General features: G+C 47.5%; 1 protein-coding gene across 3 annotated transcripts in view; it reads right to left on the reverse strand.

The window, feature by feature from the left end:
- The window catches only part of ADCY8 (adenylate cyclase 8), a 214,798-nt gene extending 202,228 nt beyond the window's left edge, over positions 1-12,570 (reverse strand). For 2 of the 3 annotated variants that reach the window (XM_077847269.1, XM_077847267.1), the window contains exon 1: positions 10,540-12,570. In XM_077847269.1, the coding sequence (XP_077703395.1) occupies positions 10,540-11,499 (960 nt within the window). In that variant the 5' untranslated portion in view covers positions 11,500-12,570. The remainder of the gene's footprint in view (positions 1-10,539) is intronic. The other variant, XM_077847266.1, reaches the window with a different exon arrangement.
- Between the last annotated feature and the right edge of the window lie 4,316 nt (positions 12,571-16,886).

Here is a 16,886-nt window from a genome sequence, read left to right on the forward strand (position 1 = left end):
GACTGAAGACCAGAGATTAGGCCAAAGGAGCCTTTTGGGGTGTGCCACAAAGAATACTTGAGCAGGATGCTGGTGTTGGGGTTCACAGCCAAGGTACTGAAGAACCAAGAAGGAAGCAAATGAAGTGAACCCCATGTCAGGATTCTATTTTGTGTGGATGGGCCTGATCCATTTAAAATGTTCACAAATGAACACACACTTAATGGATAGTCTAGTGCCTAACTTTTCCCGGCCCCTTTCTCCTTCTTTCTTTTTTTGACTTAAGTGATCTGGATCATCACTTGGATTTTTCTTCATGTTGTGTACTAACTTTTTAAACACCTGTCTAGCAGAAACTCCACTTGGGGCTTCCAGCCCAAAGCACTTTAGAAGGGGGTAACTATGGATGTGTTCTCTGGTTTCCCGATGACCTCCTCTTTTGATATTTCTCTTCTTTCTTAGAGAAACAAATTTCTCTTCCCTCACTGATTACTCATTCCTTATTGAATACTGTGTGATTTGGAGGGGGTGGGGTAGGTCAGTGGAAAGGAGGTGGTCATGTACTCTTTGTTCATTCCATTCACTTAAAAGTACCATGCTTGGTGATGTGATGAGCACTTGGTGATATACTATATGTTGATAAATTGAATTTAAATACAAATAACAAACAAACAAAAAAACCATATTCAGGACTGTTTCACAGGCCAGGGTCTATGCTACATGCTAGGAACACAGAGATGTATAAGACACAACCCTTGATCTCGAGGGACTCACAGGGAATGTTATGACATTACTGTAATAGGGGACTAATGCCAGATGTGCAATGTAACAAGGAGAGGGAACGAATTGAGCTTTGCCTAAGCACCTGGTCTGCCTACCTTGCATGTAGAGATGGCTTTCCTGGAGCTCCGAGGTTTTAGCTGGGGTCACTGTGAACACAGACCAACTGGGCATGCCCAGAGCTGTAGACCCGCCTGACCCTCCTCAGCATGAGGCAGTCACTCCCACCTGCCACATCTTCCAATCCAGACTAGGGATGCATTCAGTTTGTGGTAAGGAACTCCTTAAATAACTGATCTGCTGGCCCTTTCCTGGGTCGCCATACACTCTCTTCACTAAGAAGGAAGGTTCATACCCATCCATAATGTCTTCTAGAATCTGATCTTCCCTTTCACACAACTCCTAAAAGAAGCCCACCACAGCTTTGATTTTTCATGCTTTAGAGGTCTGTAGTAAAAAACAAAAAACAAGCCTGAAACTTGCATCTGTATAAAATATTTACTGAATGCTGTGATCCAGATGTGCCTTTTTAATAAAAGATTTATTTATTTGAGACAGAGAGAGAGGAAAGGAGAGGCAGAGGGAGAATCCTTCAAGCAGACTCCCCAATGAGTGCAGAGCCTGACAAAGGACTCAATCTCACAACCCATGAAATCATGACCTGAGCCAAAACCAAGAGCTGGATGCTTAATCAGCTGAGCCACCCAGGTGCCACTTCAGTCATGTTCTAAGAACCAGATACAAACCTCCCTACCTCTGCACTAGAATCACAAACTTCCTCCCAAATTCCATTCAAGTATCAGCCTCATTACAGCAATAACCTTGACTGTCCAGTACATAGCTGTGCCCCAGAACCTAGAACCCAATAGGTAGGAAACAAATACTTGTCGAACAACTTACCTATTCAATCTTCATTCTCCCCTTCTTCCTATGCAATCCTTACTTTTTGAGATGCAGTAAAAGCTCATCTATTTTTGTCATCCTCCCTTAACCATGGAGTGGCTATGTGTCCAGTATTCTGGTCCCCACAATGTAAGCAGATGTCATTGGGCAGGGATCCCAGAGGAGCTCCTAGAAGGGCAACTCATTCAGTTGACAAATACCCATTGGCCATCTTAGCCTTTTGCTTCTTGTCCTTTGCCTTCTCATTTTTACTGCCTACAAAGAGGTCATGATGGCTTGGAGATGAAAGCCAATGGCTTTCAACTGACTTTCAGGAAAAGTCTTCCTGGTACGGAATCTACTTTAGGTCATCCCTTATGGATTGCTGTGCAACTTTCCCCTGAAGAATCCCCATGACATGGAGCTCATCACTTCAAAAAGCAGCCTCCTAGGCAGGTCTGTTTGTTTTAAAAATCTTGGCTTTAGATGAACCCAAGTCTCTCACACTATAGTGACCATCAATTGATCTTTATTCTGTCCCAGAGGAGATACATAAAATAACCAGTCTGTCTTCACTGTGGTAGTACCCCAAATATTTGAGAACACTTACCATATATTTTCTACATCCCTGTATCCCTAGGCTTCTGAGGCTTCTTCCTTTTTTCTTGGTCTTGTTCTGTTAAAAATTTTTATGCTACATTTCATCTTTCCATGTTCTAAGCTAAAGAAATATATATATATTTTGATTATGCACTTCCTAATCCTCAGTCATCTCTGTTTTATAAGCAATCGTGTGTATCCAGCATGTAATTCCAGAAAGAATAAAAAAGATTCTGAAATGGTTTCCTCCAGCCAACTGGAAAGCTAGCTGACACAGAACAAGATGTGTTGTTTATACAAGAAAGTGGATATAGTTCTTGTTTCATATTTTATACCTGTGTGCACTCTACATAGAAAGGGCAGTTTTTAAAATTTCCTCATTAAAAAACCCATTGATGTGATTTAATTTCACATCTAGCTCATGTCCCTCACCATGTAGAATTTTATCATTTCCTGATTTAGAAGAATTTTGTGCTTCAAAGACATTTTGGCATATAAGGCAGGAAGTGGCTCAGAATGAAGAGAAACCCCCAGGAGCTAAGGAATGTGTAAGATATCACACGTATGAAAATACAGGATCTAGGAGATCCCTGGGTGGCTCAGCGGTTTAGCGCCTGCCTTTGGCCCAGGGCGCGATCCTAGAGTCCCGGGATCGAGTCCCGCATCGGGCTCCCAGCATGGAGCCTGCTTCTCCCTCCTCCTGTGTCTCTGCCTCTCTCTCTATGTCTATCATAAATAAATAAATAAATCTTTAAAAAAAAAGAAAATACAAGATCTAGAGAAATGAAATTCTAATATCAGATCACAGATATCCAAGAAACAAGGAATGGCAGGGTTATCTGACAACCCACTGAGTTATAACCCCAGTCCCTTGGTCAAGGTGGTGGTCACACAGTTGCATTTAGGGGTGGCATGGCTCTTCTTCCTACCAGGCTGTGGCTTGGCCTCCCTTGGAATGTCTGGCACCTCAGGGGTTAATTAATCTACCTTGTTCTTTCCCTACCCTGCAGGGCTGACAGAGAAATCTTGCCTTGAGAAGAGCTGGTTTCTGAGTGCTGTGAAACTGACCTGACTCCTTAAAATAGTCCTTCATAAACAAAACGCACATGATATCATTTGAGTGTGTAAATCCAATTCCATTTCCTGGGAAAGCACAGGGCAGATGGTGCTGCTCTGCTGTGGCTGGCTGGGTGAGGTGGCGTTCCTGCACCCAGACCCCAAGAAATGCCAGTGAAGAAATTTCTTCCAGGAGCCATCCTCTTGCTAACTAAGGTTTGAACCTATATAACATAGAAATCTGCCAAACTCCGGTTTCTGTTACCTTGATTTCCAGCAGACAGAAAACAAAGAACACGCTTCAAAAGCAATACATCGAGTGAACTGAAATCCTGTCCAACTGAAGATTCAGGACCTGCTAGTGTTCTCGAAGGATTAATGTTGTGCCCATTTGTGGGTAAGAGGAAAGGTTTGAGAGGAATGTGGCAAGTGTCTCCTGTGTTCTGAAAATAAACCCATGTAGGATCAACTAAAAGAGATACACTTGTGAAATGAATAAATTAGCATCCCAAGAAATATTTAGACAACAGTGAAATGTCACGGCAGTATGATTGTGGTAGTATCTTTTGATGACACGTTACCAGCAACACGAACTGTGGGATACGCTCTTTTCTTTTTATGTTTCCTTTTTTTTTTTTAACTTATTTTACTTATTCTTGATGAGCCCTTACAGTGCCATCAATCATTAAGGTGTAAATATGACTAATGCATTTGTCCTACTTAGCATGACATTGCAGCAGCTGCTCCAGAAGGAAAAGTCCTCCCGGCCTTCCCGGTTTTGATCTAATTATGCTCTGACCCACTGATACTGGTCAGGTGACATTACCGGATATGAAGGAAAACAAATTCATAATTCAATCTTGCAAAGCACACAACTTACAATCACTTTACAACAATGTCTCTAAATACACAGGCACCAAGCTCATTTGCAACTCTAGAGCGGGGGTGGGGGGCGGGTGGGGGGGGTGATTGGGGGGTGGAGATGGGGGGGTGGGTGGTGGGTGGTAACAGGCCAGGGCTGAAGTGATTTAAGTGGTCATTCCAGTAGTCATTAAAAATATCTTTGGCAAAGCCTACATCTCCATCACAAAAAGGGGGGGGGTGCGGGGAAGGAAGGAAAGAAGAGAGGGAGAGAGAATTAGAACCAAAAGGATGGTCTCTGGACATTTTTCACAAGAAAGAAAAAGTAATATTTCCATTTCCTGGCATTCAGAAGAACCTCTTGGGAATGGTGACAGTCAAATCTGGTTTTGAAAGACATTTTCTCAGACATGCTGGGACACTGCAATTATTTTTTTAAGCCTAAATGACTTTGCTAAAGGAAAATGTACAGAAATGGAGGTATTTGGAGTTTAAAAAACTGCACACCATAACTAGCAAGGTGCATTAAATAAAGGCCCAGTTGCGCTCATTTAATGGATGTTTTGTGTTTCCAAGTGAGCACTTACCTTGATACTAACCACCAAATTGGGATGATTTAAATTATGTTAAAAAAATAAATACAAATAATAAATAAATAAATTACATGCCATTTGCTGTACATTAAGTAGTCATACAATTCCTTTGTTTTGATTTGAGTTGGCAGATTTAGACAAAGAACACAGAATATACACTTAGGTTTAAATTTTACAAGTGGGGGAGAGAGATTGGTAATCCTAGTATGCTGACTTTATGTCTACTGCAGAAGTCAATCCTTCATTTAAACCATCAAAAAATGTATTCTATGTATTTTTTTAAAGATTTATTTATTTTGAGAGAGAGAGTTCCTGAGCTTGCAAGTGCACAGAGGGAGGGGCAGAGGGAGAAGGTGAGAGAGAAAGAATCTCAAGAAGACTCCCTGCTGAGTGCAGAGCAACCCCTGAGTCTCCTCTCACCCCACACTGCCCCAATCTGGGCTTGATCTCACAACTTTGAGACCATGATCTGAACTGAAATCAAGACTCAGGCCTTCCACCAACTGAGCTACCCAGGCGCACCTAAATCAGCAAAAATGCATTCTAAAGCATACACAAAGGCTGCTTCTCACCTGACCCTGCTCATATCATTAACCACCATCTTACCCAGTACAAACAATGCATTTTCTCCCAAAGGATTTTTTTAAAGGTCAAACGTAAACTAAAAGTCCCTCGTTATTAGTTAAATTTAATGACCACAATTTAGTTAGTATTTTTCTGGCTCTCACCTCTACTGTTTGATGAGATTTGTGTAAGAGAGTAAAGAAAATGCTGCATGGAAATTCAGATCTGTCGGCATGCATGACCTTGAGCACTAACTAACCTGGATTTGCATACCTGGCTGTTTTGACTCCTAGAGTTATCTCGGAGAAATCACCTTTACTCTGACACTTCTGCTTATCTGCCTCACCAAGAGGTACAGAAGACTAATTAGCCACAAGCTTTAACATTTCAGAATCCCCAAGAGGAAACATACTGCAGTGATCTTTGTGGTTAAATATTGCTGCCTCTCAGTTTTCCAATAACTAAATGATCTTCACCATTTTGTCACTAATGAGCTGAAGAACGAGAACAAGAGGAGTTCCAGATGTTAGGTAGCTTGCATTACGGTCACCAGCAATTAAGGGAGAGTAAAATGCGAATTACAGCAACAGTCCTTAGAACTTACCTGAGTCATGAAGGAACCTAGTAAATATGACCTTATTATTAATGGTTTACTTGTGCATATTACGTAATTTTGTAATAAATGTTTAGATGGGTAAAGTGAACTGGCAGGATAAATAATTTAAGATGTGGAGGAAAAAAATCTGTGTTGTCTTTGGACAAAGGCACTAACTACTCTACTACCTGAATGATGTACATGAAGCAGGTTTAACTTGAGGTGAATGAGGAGGCATCCAGAGGAAGGAGGAGCTGCAGCCCTCACATTACCTATAACTGAACTTTGCCAGAGTAGATAGAAAAGCAACCCTTTGACTGAGCTTTGAACTTTCTGGAAGGTTCCTTCATATCTCCAATGCCACTTGGGACCTGGAACATACACAGGTGCTCATATGTATCTGCCGTGGACAATACCTCTTAGTCTGGGTGGGAAGTTTATGATTTAAGTCTAACAGTTCACTGAGTGGAGAAAATATAAACTACCTCTGCTGACAGCAAAGAATCTCCCGGATGGCCTTATTCCTGTTCTACCTGTGTCCACGGTGTAAGGACATGATGCTCTAAATGAACAGAAGACCCTGTCTCGTCATATAGGGTATCTGCAGATATTTGCAGCTTGGCTGTTACCCTGCCAAACTACAGATATAATTTCTGTCTGTAGGAAAAGAACAAAAACAGATTCTCATAGCTTGGGTTAAGGGAAGGCAATCATTGACTCATGTTACTTTTGAAAAATGGCATTTTCAGTAAGTGAAACAGTTGCTGAGGTGTGTTGACTTTACACTCTCCTGTAGCTTCTTGGTTCTTGAAAATGCTACGTTAAATGTGAGCCATCCTCTAATGAGACTCAGGATAAATGTGGAGAAAGATGATATTCCAGGGTCAAAGGTCTTCGGTTGACAAGTTTGTATCCAGCTGAGCAAGATGATGAGCTCCCTGCAAAGAGCCTATGCCTAGAAATTCAGACATTTTTCTCTCATGATTTCCTTTTGGCTTTTTTCATTAAACATTTATTCATGTGCTATACCAGGTATTGCCCTCTGGAGTAGTGAAACAGGTACTCCTTAGGCTTGAGTTGACACAAATGTAGTTTGAAAGGAAACCCCCAAAAGATGTCTTAAGAATGAATGACTTTGGAGCTAGGATTTGAATTGTGTTCTTGCCACTTGTTAGGTTCACCATCTTTGGGATGGCTCGCTAAACTTCCCAGAAATTTGTTTTTCTTCTATGGAACGAGAGTGAAGGATGTCATCTGTTTGTCATCATTAGATGTGATAATGTATGTAAAGGCCCTTAGTTACATGTAAAGCATTGTACAAATGTGAAGGATTATCACTGTGCTTTGATTTCTCCAAAGGGGTTTATGTATGAAAGACTTCCTTACACACTAACAACTTATGTGTGATTGTGCAAGTAGGAAGCTTTAACCAGCAGAACGTGAGGGGGCTTGGATATTTTATAATATTGCCTTTGCAATGAACAGTCTTATTCATTCAGTGTCTGTGTGCTGAGTGCCTGCTGGGTGCCTGGCATTTTTCTAGGTGCTGAGGATAAACTGGTAAACGCATAGATGCCCACGCCTTTAGGTGGTGTTTACATTCCTGTTGGGTGGGGGGTGAGGGAAAAACAGAGTAAATACAAACAAATAAGATAATTTCAGATAGTGAACGTGCTCAGGAGAAAACAGAACAAACCATGCACCAGGGAGTAGCATGTGAACTGAGTTCAGAATACTAAGAACGTCTCAGTCACGTGAAGACCTGGGAAAAATTATTCTAGGCGGCAGGCACAAAGCCTAGGGAGTGGAGAAGGAGCTCAGGATCTCTGCGAGCAGAAAAAGGTACTGTGATTTGGAGCCTGGGGAGGAGAGGAAAAGGAAACATAATTAGAGACAGAAGGAACAACCAGTTTGTAAGGGGACCGGGTGACCATGGCAAGGAGTTAGGACGTTATTCTAATTGCTCCAAGAGGTCATTGGCAGGGCATGCTTCGCATGTTCCCAAACAGGGAAAACTAAACAGTACCTGTTCAAAAATCAGAGATGTTTTAAAAAGCGATTAATTCTCCACCTCACCCCACCTGCAAGAGCTAGGAAAGCCACTTAGACCTCTAGAGGGCGCCAAAGGAAAACATTTTGTAGCCAAAGCCACAAAGGTCTTTTCAGCACCCGAAGTCGGAGGAGAGCGCTCTGGCTGTTTCCCAGGAGTCTGGTAAGAGCTGACTCCCCTGGAAAACTGTAGTTTATCTACAATTCCTACCCAAACAGAAAGTCTAAATGAGCTTGGTTTGGATGTACCTGGAGCTTGGTTTTCAAGTGGGGGACTGTTTATCATGAGAGGGGAGCGGGAAGACATTTTGGGGTTATTTTTAATCTTCTCCCATCTGGTAGTATTTGAGTAGAGCATAAAACAAATATGAAGCCAAAATTTACTTTCTGGATTCATTTGGCAAGCAAAGTGTCTCTATACTTAGAACTTCGAAAATATTCATCATTTGCCACTTGGGATGTTGTTATTCTAAATACTATTCCAAACTTACTTGATGAAGTCTCTCAGCAATGTGTACTAAAGGAGGGCTACTGCATGGAAAGCAGTGGGTTATGATCAATGAGATTTTCTGCAAAAGAGAGACACCTATGGTATCTCGTGAAAACAATTCCTAGCGAAAAAAAGATAAGGGAAAAAGAGGAGGAGAAGGACAAAAAGGGGGATGAGAAGGGGAAGGGGATAAGAGAGGGAAGAAGAGTCTGATGATTTGGAGGTACATAATAAAGAATATGGAGGTACATAATAAAGAAAATGCAAAAAAGCAGGGCAACTTGGAAGGAATTGAGACTTTTAGAGGCCAGTGGGGTTCAGATCCAAGTGTACGGATGGAAAGACACAGTTCGCAAAACATACTTTGCACAATCCCTAATTGAGATTTTTATCAGATGTGGGGCTTAAAAAAAAAACAAAACCTTTATTTATTCATGAGAAACACAGAGAGAGGCAGAGACCTAGGCAGAGAGAGAAACAGGCTCACTGTGGGGGAGCCTGATGCGGCACTTGATTCTAGGACCCCAAGATCACGACCTGAGCCAAAGGGAGACTCAACCACTGAGCCACTCAGGTGTCCCTATCAGAGGTGCGTATGAAAGGTTAACCATGATTTCAAGAAAATATTCATTGCTGTCTTTAATAAGAAGTTTAGCTGACCAGCCCTTACAAACAGAGCCTCTCACCTCCCACTGCATGCCTAATGATCACAGCCAAGCACTTCATAATACTCTGTTCTACCCAAGAAGACTTCAAAAAGCACTTTAAAAGCAGCCAAACAGGTAAGGAACCTGAGCAAAGGTATACAGAGCCATCAGAGAAGACAGAGAATCCCTAATCCACTAGAAGCCCAGAAGGTCAATGATGGGCAAAGCGCTCTATAGGTGCCAGCATTCCAGAAAGCACGAGCAGCTTTCCGAGGTGTTGTACCTGGTTATTCAATGATATATTCAAACCCAAACACAAGGAAGAGGAGTTTTTAAGCTTCCAATAGAGTAAAGTGGCGCAGAAGCTGAGTCTGGAGCAGAAACATACAAAGCAGGCCCTTGTCCAAGCACCTGTGTCAGTCTCCTATGTGGAAACATTTCAGCTGACATGCTTCCCTCATTTTTATGGAGAAACTCCCCAAATTCAGTCTTCTGCTACCTACCAAGGATTTGGCAAACAAAGTGCCAGACCATTAATTATCTATTGATTTTAATGGATTTCAACACTAAAGTCACTATCTACGTTCTCCTTCACAGACAATGGGAACTCTGTTCCCAGTAACACATCCATATTTAAAGGGAAAGACAGGAAGAAAGGAAGAAAAGAGATGGAGGGTCAGGTTCCACCTAAATATTTCAGACCATCTACATCAAAATGCCCTTTATCAATTAAGCAAAACTTGCATTTTTTACAAAGACACTTCCCTGCCCACCCTACCAGCCCCAGATGAGGCTGATGGATGCAAAGCACTGGGTTTGGATCCCCCAAAATAAGACAAGATATCCTTTTAGATCACCAACGCAGTAAAGAATTCCTAAGTAAAATACGTATCATGGAATTGTCGGAAAAACTGGATGATACAACATATGCAGGGGCCCCACCAGCAATTATTATTCAACACATGTTATTATTTCCTCCTAGAATTGAGGGTTTGTGGCACAGAATCCCAACTCTGAATCCCAAAGTCCCTTAAAACAGCCTGCTGCGACTCTTGTGAGTAAAAGCTGTTAAGGAATGGGTCACCTTCTAAATCGGGGTGCATCTCCTCCCCTCTGTCTCCTGCTCCTGAGACTACAGATCCTGGGGGAAGTGTGCAGAACAGAAAGAAGGCTGATTCTTAGCTGGCGACAGAGAAGAATTACTCACAGAAGCAGAAGAGAAAGGCAGGGCTGGAAGAAACTTTAGAGGTCATTTACTTCCAACTCCTCTAAGATGGGTGAAACACCATCCCCCCAACACCCAGGACCTCCCAAGTGCAGGGCACTGCGCCAGGCTGGGGGAGGGGCCTCCAAGTGAGCCAGGCAAGCGGGCCTCTCCAAAAGCTATTCCTAAATAACCCAGGGGAGACAAGGGGAGGGAAGAGCTAGGCAGGCAGTAGTTACCTGGTTGATGGAAATGACCGCCAGCCGGGGGATGACCACCTGCAGGACCACCTGCAGCAGCGAGGTGCCCAGGCCGGCCAGGATGGCCCAGGTGAGCGGCAGTGGCAGCATGCTGTAGGTGGCGAACAGCGTGAAGAGGACGTAGCCGATGCCATCACCCAGAAGCCCATAGCCGAGGCCTGCTGCCAAGATCTGGGTGGTCATGGCCACCCAAGTGACCACACCACTGTACTGCAGGTACGTGTGCGAGGTGGTGTCCTTCCTGACCACCACCAGGGCGCAGATCACCACCTCGATGCCCGTGAAGAAGCCCAGGAGGATGCCCTTGAGCGGGTCCATGGGGGCCGAGGCCAGGCTCAAGTGGAGGACCAAGAGGGTGAGTTTGGTCAGCACGTCCAGCACGTTCATCACCACTTCGGATTTGCGCCTCTGGCCCAGGAAATAGCGCTGGTAGAGGCGCTCCAGATCCCGGGACTTGAAAGAGTTGCGCAGAGTGGGGAAAATGACCCCTCGGTAGCTGTAGCCCCCGCTGAGGAAGAAATCCGAGTTGCTCGGGGCGCAGTCGAGGTGCAGGAAGCCCAGGTCGCCCCCGCCGCCGCTGCCGCTGCCGCTGCCGCTGCCGCTGCGCTCCGGGAAGACTTTGGTGCCCCCGGTGCCGTGCGCCCTCTCCGCGGGGCCCAGCGAGTAGAGGGGCAGCGCCGCGTCTCCGCACAGCTGCGCCGCGGGGTGGTTGGGGCCGCCGCCCGCAGGGGCCGCGGCTTTGCCGGAGCCTCTGCTCCCGCCGCCGCCGCCGCCCCGGTGCCCGTGCATGAAGCGCTGCTCGGTGATGTGCCGCACCGCCGTTTGCCATAGCAGCCGCTGCGGCCGAGCGCTGCCGCCGCCGTCGCCGGCCGGGGGCGTCGGGTGGATGGTGTAGAGCTCCTCGCTGCCGCCCAGGCAGCGCACCTCGGAGAGCTCCATGGCGCCGGGCCGAGGCGCCTGGGGGACGGGTCCCGGGGACCCCGCGGCCGCCCCGCGGCCCCGCTCGCGCGAGCCCAGGACAGGAGGCCCCCCGCCCCCCGCGCGTCAGGTCATAGTGCGCCCCGGAGCAAAGGGCGCCCGGAGGGTCGCCGCGGACCCCTGCCCCACGGCGCGGCTGGGATGCGCGCGGGCGCGGGCGCTCGGAGCCACGCAGCCCCCTTCTCCGGCTCGGGCTTCCCGGCCGCTCCTCGGCTCTGCGTCTTGGCGCAGCCTTGGCTCTCCGAGAGGCGCCTGGGCGCCGTGCTGCGCTCTGCTGCGCGCCGGGCGGGTCCGGGCTGCGGCACTGGGCTCGGGGCACCCCCGACCCGAGGGGGAGCGGCGGCGGCGGCGGCGGCGGGTGCGAAGTTAGCCGCTGTGGCCGGAGCAGAGCCCTTCGGAGAACTCCATTGCGCCGGGATGGGGAGCCGGGGCGGAGCTTGGGGGGCGGGGGCAGAGAAGGGGGAGGCGTGGGGGTGGAGGGGTGCCCCGCGGAAGGCGGAGAGGTGGGAGCCTCGGGGCGAGCGAGTCACCAGACGGTTAATTTGGCGCAGGGGGTGTGCTGGGGCTCCCTCCTCGGCGCATCTCTGGCCGTCTCCTCTCCGAGGGCTGACAGCGCGGCGCTGGCTCTGGCCCGTCGCATCCCTCGGGGAAGCGGGAGGGCGGCGGGGTCCCAGTCGCGGCTAGAAGGCGAGGTCGGCCCTTCCAGCTGTGCCTCCGAGGGGTCGGAGCCCACTGTTCCCGTTCCCTCCACTTCGCTCTTCGGAGTCCATTTGGGCCGGGAGCTGGGAGGCCCGGGAGGGAGGGGGGGCGCAGGAGAAAGTGGGGATCCGAAGCCAATGGCCCTGAGGACGCCGAGAAGCCACCGGGTGCGGATCCCTGAGGCCAAGAACGGCGGCTGGGCGGGTGCGGCGAGGAGGGAGGCCCGAAGCCGCGGGGCAGGCGACGGAGACGCCACCGGATCCAGGGACCCGCCGCGTGCCACCCCGGCGCGCTCCGAAGCGGGCTGCGGGCACCCGGCGGCGGGGAGCAATTTGGAGACCTGTCAGATCGGTCAGACACCCGCGGCGACTTAAACCCGCCCCCACGCCGAGCCACGCCCCCGGAACCGGGCGGGCGGGGGTGGAGGCGGCGGGGAGCTGGCACCCAGACCTGGCCAGGACGCCCCGGGTCTCGGAGGCAGCCGCACGCGCAGGCCGGCGTGGGTGAGGACGACCGCGCGCGCCCCGGCCTCCCCCCGCGCGGGCATCCAGCGCTCCAGCTGGCCGCGCGGGCCGGTTCCTCCACTATATACATATATATATATATATACATTTTTTTTTTCTTTTTAGGCACTGGCTCCAGTCCTCGGCAGGTGCAGAGCCAGGACTCGTAGGCCGCTCTGCCCACGGACTCCGAGAGCCCAGCGCGATGAAACAGGGGGTCTTCTTTCCATCCCCCCCCAGCCCCCACCCCACCCCACCACCACCACCCGGGCGTCTTTTGGCGAAACCAGCTCTCGCGCTGCAAATGCAGAGACCGCTTCCAGCCAGAGCCTTTCCTACCCCCATCCGGAGGGGTGGGGGCTCGTCCCCCGAGCGCCGCGCACACCAAGTTTCTCCCTGCTGACTGTAGGGGGAGAGAGACGGGGACGCGCGGAACGCATTGCCAGCCGCCCGCTGCAGCCCCGGTTTCCCGCCCTCTGGACTCCGCGCCCGGGGCAAAGCGTAGCGGCCGCAGCCCCGAGCCCGGCTGCAGGTGGCGGAGCCGCGGTGGCCGCCACCTCCGCCACCGCGAGCGACTGCGGCTGCAGCCAGCGGGGCCCGGGCCCTGAGCACAGTCAGCTGATGGCCAATGACGTCAGGCCCCGGGCGCTTTCTCGGCTCCCCGTGGCGTCCCGTGCAAGCCCAGGAGACCGCCAGGCTGCCCCCGCAGCCCTCCGGAACCAGCGATTTTCCCCTGCTCTCCCGAGGAGGAACTCCCCTCTCTCCGCCTGCCCTGAGCAAGAATAGCTCTAGATTAGGTCCCCTCCCCAGCCGCAGACTCCATCGCCAAGGGTTATTTGTGTCCACTGTGTCCCAGAAACACAGGATCCAATTCTTTTCTTTTTATTCTTTCCTATCCACACACATGCGTTTCCGTTTAAATCCAGAACCGGTCCGTTGCCTTGTATAGAGACTCCCAAGAGAGAAGGCTAACATTTCCCCGTCTCTCATAACAGTAGATTTCTGGGATGTGATATACACCCTCAAAAAGACTCCTTTAATCCCAGACCTTTAGAGTTGTCAGTCTACCATTTCTCAAGAGAACAAAATTAAATGCTCGGTTTTAAATAGAAAGAAGGTCGGTTCTATTTTTAAGCTGGTTTGTGGATGAATTAATGTAACTATAAAGATCTCCCGGAGTAGCTGTCCCACTCCCAAGGGGCTGGGGTTAAGGGCAAAGCGCTCCCCAAAACTCAGTTGTGCAGTTATCTAGACCTTAATGATCATCGTCGCCGAAAAGAAACACTGCTTGCTTCTCCCTTTCTGAATTGCTTGGACTCATCAGCCTCTCCAGCTCTCCTGAAAGTCTGGTGGGGGGTGGGGAGTGGGGGAGTGAAGGGGTGGGGGTGGGGAGTAAGGAGTGTCTTGACTTGAAGAGAGACCCCAAGAGGGCAGAAGGCTGGTGGGGGAGGGAGACTGGTTCTTGCAGACCGTATGCCAGGATGTGTGCCCAGCTGTGTCCTCTCCCTGCAGGCACTGCCCCAAGTCATCTGTGCTAATGACCATATTAGTAAACTTGGCAGTGGAAGACACCTCTTTATTTTCTCAATCTTTCTCCTTGGGAGCCTGAGAACTCAGCCTGAATAAATGAGAGGTTGAATGCAGATGGAACTTTCCTATGAAAATCTTCCTCCTGGACATATCCCAGGATGATTTATTCAGCAGCAAAGAAGGCATGCCAAAGAGGGGGAGACTGGACCCAATCAGATAAAATGACTCAAGCTGATGAATGAGCATAGCATGCTACAGAAAAAAAAAAAAAGAATTTAATAGACTCAGGTTGAACCTAAAATATCAGGGAGAAAATGTTGCATCTGGTCAACTGACTCCTCTGAAAGTTCCTTTGCCATAAGGGGTGTTAGAACAGGTTGTTTTAAACAAGAGCATGGATGACAACTAGATCCAATTCTTCTTGTTGGGATGATACAGTGCCATGCAGCCCCCAAAACATTCTGTTTTCGAATGACAGTGTTGGCATTACACAAATATTGAGAGACTTTTTGGAGAATGCAAACCACCAAATGATGATCATTTAAGGTAACAAACTGCTTTGAGGCTACAATGGGCATCTGGTCATGTGATCACTTACTCCCTGCATATTTATTATGGGTGGTTCTCTGCTATGTTCAGGGACAATGCTTTGCAAACTCACTATCTTTTTATACACAGTTGCCTTCTCTTGGACTGTCCCCGTATCTTTCTATCTCCCCAGCCATTTCCTTCCCACAAAATACTATTCACCTCATCCTTCAAAGCCTGGACAGTGTCTCTGCACAAATCCTTTCCTGTTATTCCCTGTGAAAATTCAGAACTTCCTTCTGTGAAAGAAGCTTCCAAAAGGAGGAAGCATTGCTAAAAGGAGTCACTCAAAATAGAGTCAGAAGGATCTCAAGGAAGTAGGGGCTAGGCACATCCCCTGTTGTAATTCTCAGAACTTTTGACTTTTGTCAATTGCAAATCTACCACCTTCTGGAACACATCCTCCTACTATGGACTAAAATAGAGATAATGTAACACCTGTTAGCCAAATAACCAACCATGTATAGGAAGTCAGTTTAAACTTTGCCAGCACCAATCACAATTCTTTCAAAACAACTTATGTAACCTTGCCTTTATAAACCCTGGTACCACTTTCACATTCTTCAGGGGCATGTGTTGGACTTCTGCGGATTCTGTGCCTTCTGTATCAGAAGTTGGGTTGCAATTCCTAAGACCCCAGATACACGTGTTTGATCACTTTACCGCCTTGTCTTCTTGGTGGACCCATCTCTGTTGTCTGCGAGTCTGTTCTGGTACTGCTGGTGTGGCACTTACTATGGGGACTGGCTCTGCCCCCACTTCCTTACCCATTTGTCTCTCATGTCTCCCCATGAAGCAGTGAATGCATTGAAGGGGAGAACTGATTTTCCTTGGCCCCATTACCTCCAGTTTCTTTCTTTTTTTTTTTCACCTCCAGTTTCTAGCAACTATGGCATTAATCTTAAACACGAAGCCATCAGTTATTTTACCAGGAAAAAAAAAAAAACAGGTTTACTTGGGAATAGCAATTTGGGACATACAAGCTATGGAAAAAACACAGGTCAGTCCAACAGACAACGGAGAGGAATGCTATTTTATAAGGAGAAGGAGAAAGTTGGGGAGGGTTGATTTGAAAGCAAGTCTTTTGGAGAAAGGCAAGAGTTTGGGGTGATGCCAGTTTCTCATGGGTAAGTTGCAGGGGTAGAGGATTTCTTGAAGATTCGGTGTAGGTCTTACCTCTTGGGGACTTGGAACTGATCATTCTTATCTGTTGATGATTTTTCTTTGGAGTCTACATTACAATTTTTCCTGTAGTTGTAATTCTGCCGGTTATGGCTTGCTCTTCCTGCCTCCCTCCCTGACTTTACTGAGGTTTCCCTTTATTAATTTTCACATGTGTACGTGAAGATAATAAGATTAGCAACAACTGGGACGCCTGGGTGGCTCAGGGGTTGAGTGCCTGCCTTCAACCTAGGACCTGTGTGGAGCCTGCTTCTCTCTCTGCCTATGTCTCTGCCTCTCTCTCTCTGTGTCTCTGATGAATAAATAAATAAAACCTTTAAGAGTGAAAAAATAGATTAGCAACAATTTACTGAGCACTTTAGACCTTTACAAACATCCCATTTAAGCATCACAGCAGTTCTCTGAGTTAAAGAGAAAAAGTGTTATTTCCATTTTACTGGCTAAGATACTGAGGCTCCATGTGGCTAAGTAACTTGCCTGGGATCTCATGGTTAATAGATAACAAAATTCCAGCAAATAAATTTATTTTTTTTCCAGCAAATAAATTTAGATTGTATAATTCTAGCATTCACTTTGTAAAAATGCTGTCAGAGTAGTCAACAAATGTTGACCTAATTTAAATAATACTGATAGAAATGAAAATGTCAGATATTTTTGGACTTTCCAAATGCAAATTAAGTAAGAGACTTTTGAAATCTTTAGGCTTTGAGAAGTCTGGTAGCATGACCCCGAATGGCAGATACAAGTAACAGAACTAATTCTTGTCTGGGTAGAGGGTCTGTTAGGTTTTGTGCGGTTCAATCCACAGATGCTGTTTCTACAGTTTGTGAAAAAGCAGATTTTTCA

This window comes from Canis aureus, chromosome 14 (genome assembly GCF_053574225.1).
Source record: "Canis aureus isolate CA01 chromosome 14, VMU_Caureus_v.1.0, whole genome shotgun sequence".
Lineage (NCBI taxonomy): Eukaryota > Metazoa > Chordata > Mammalia > Carnivora > Canidae > Canis > Canis aureus.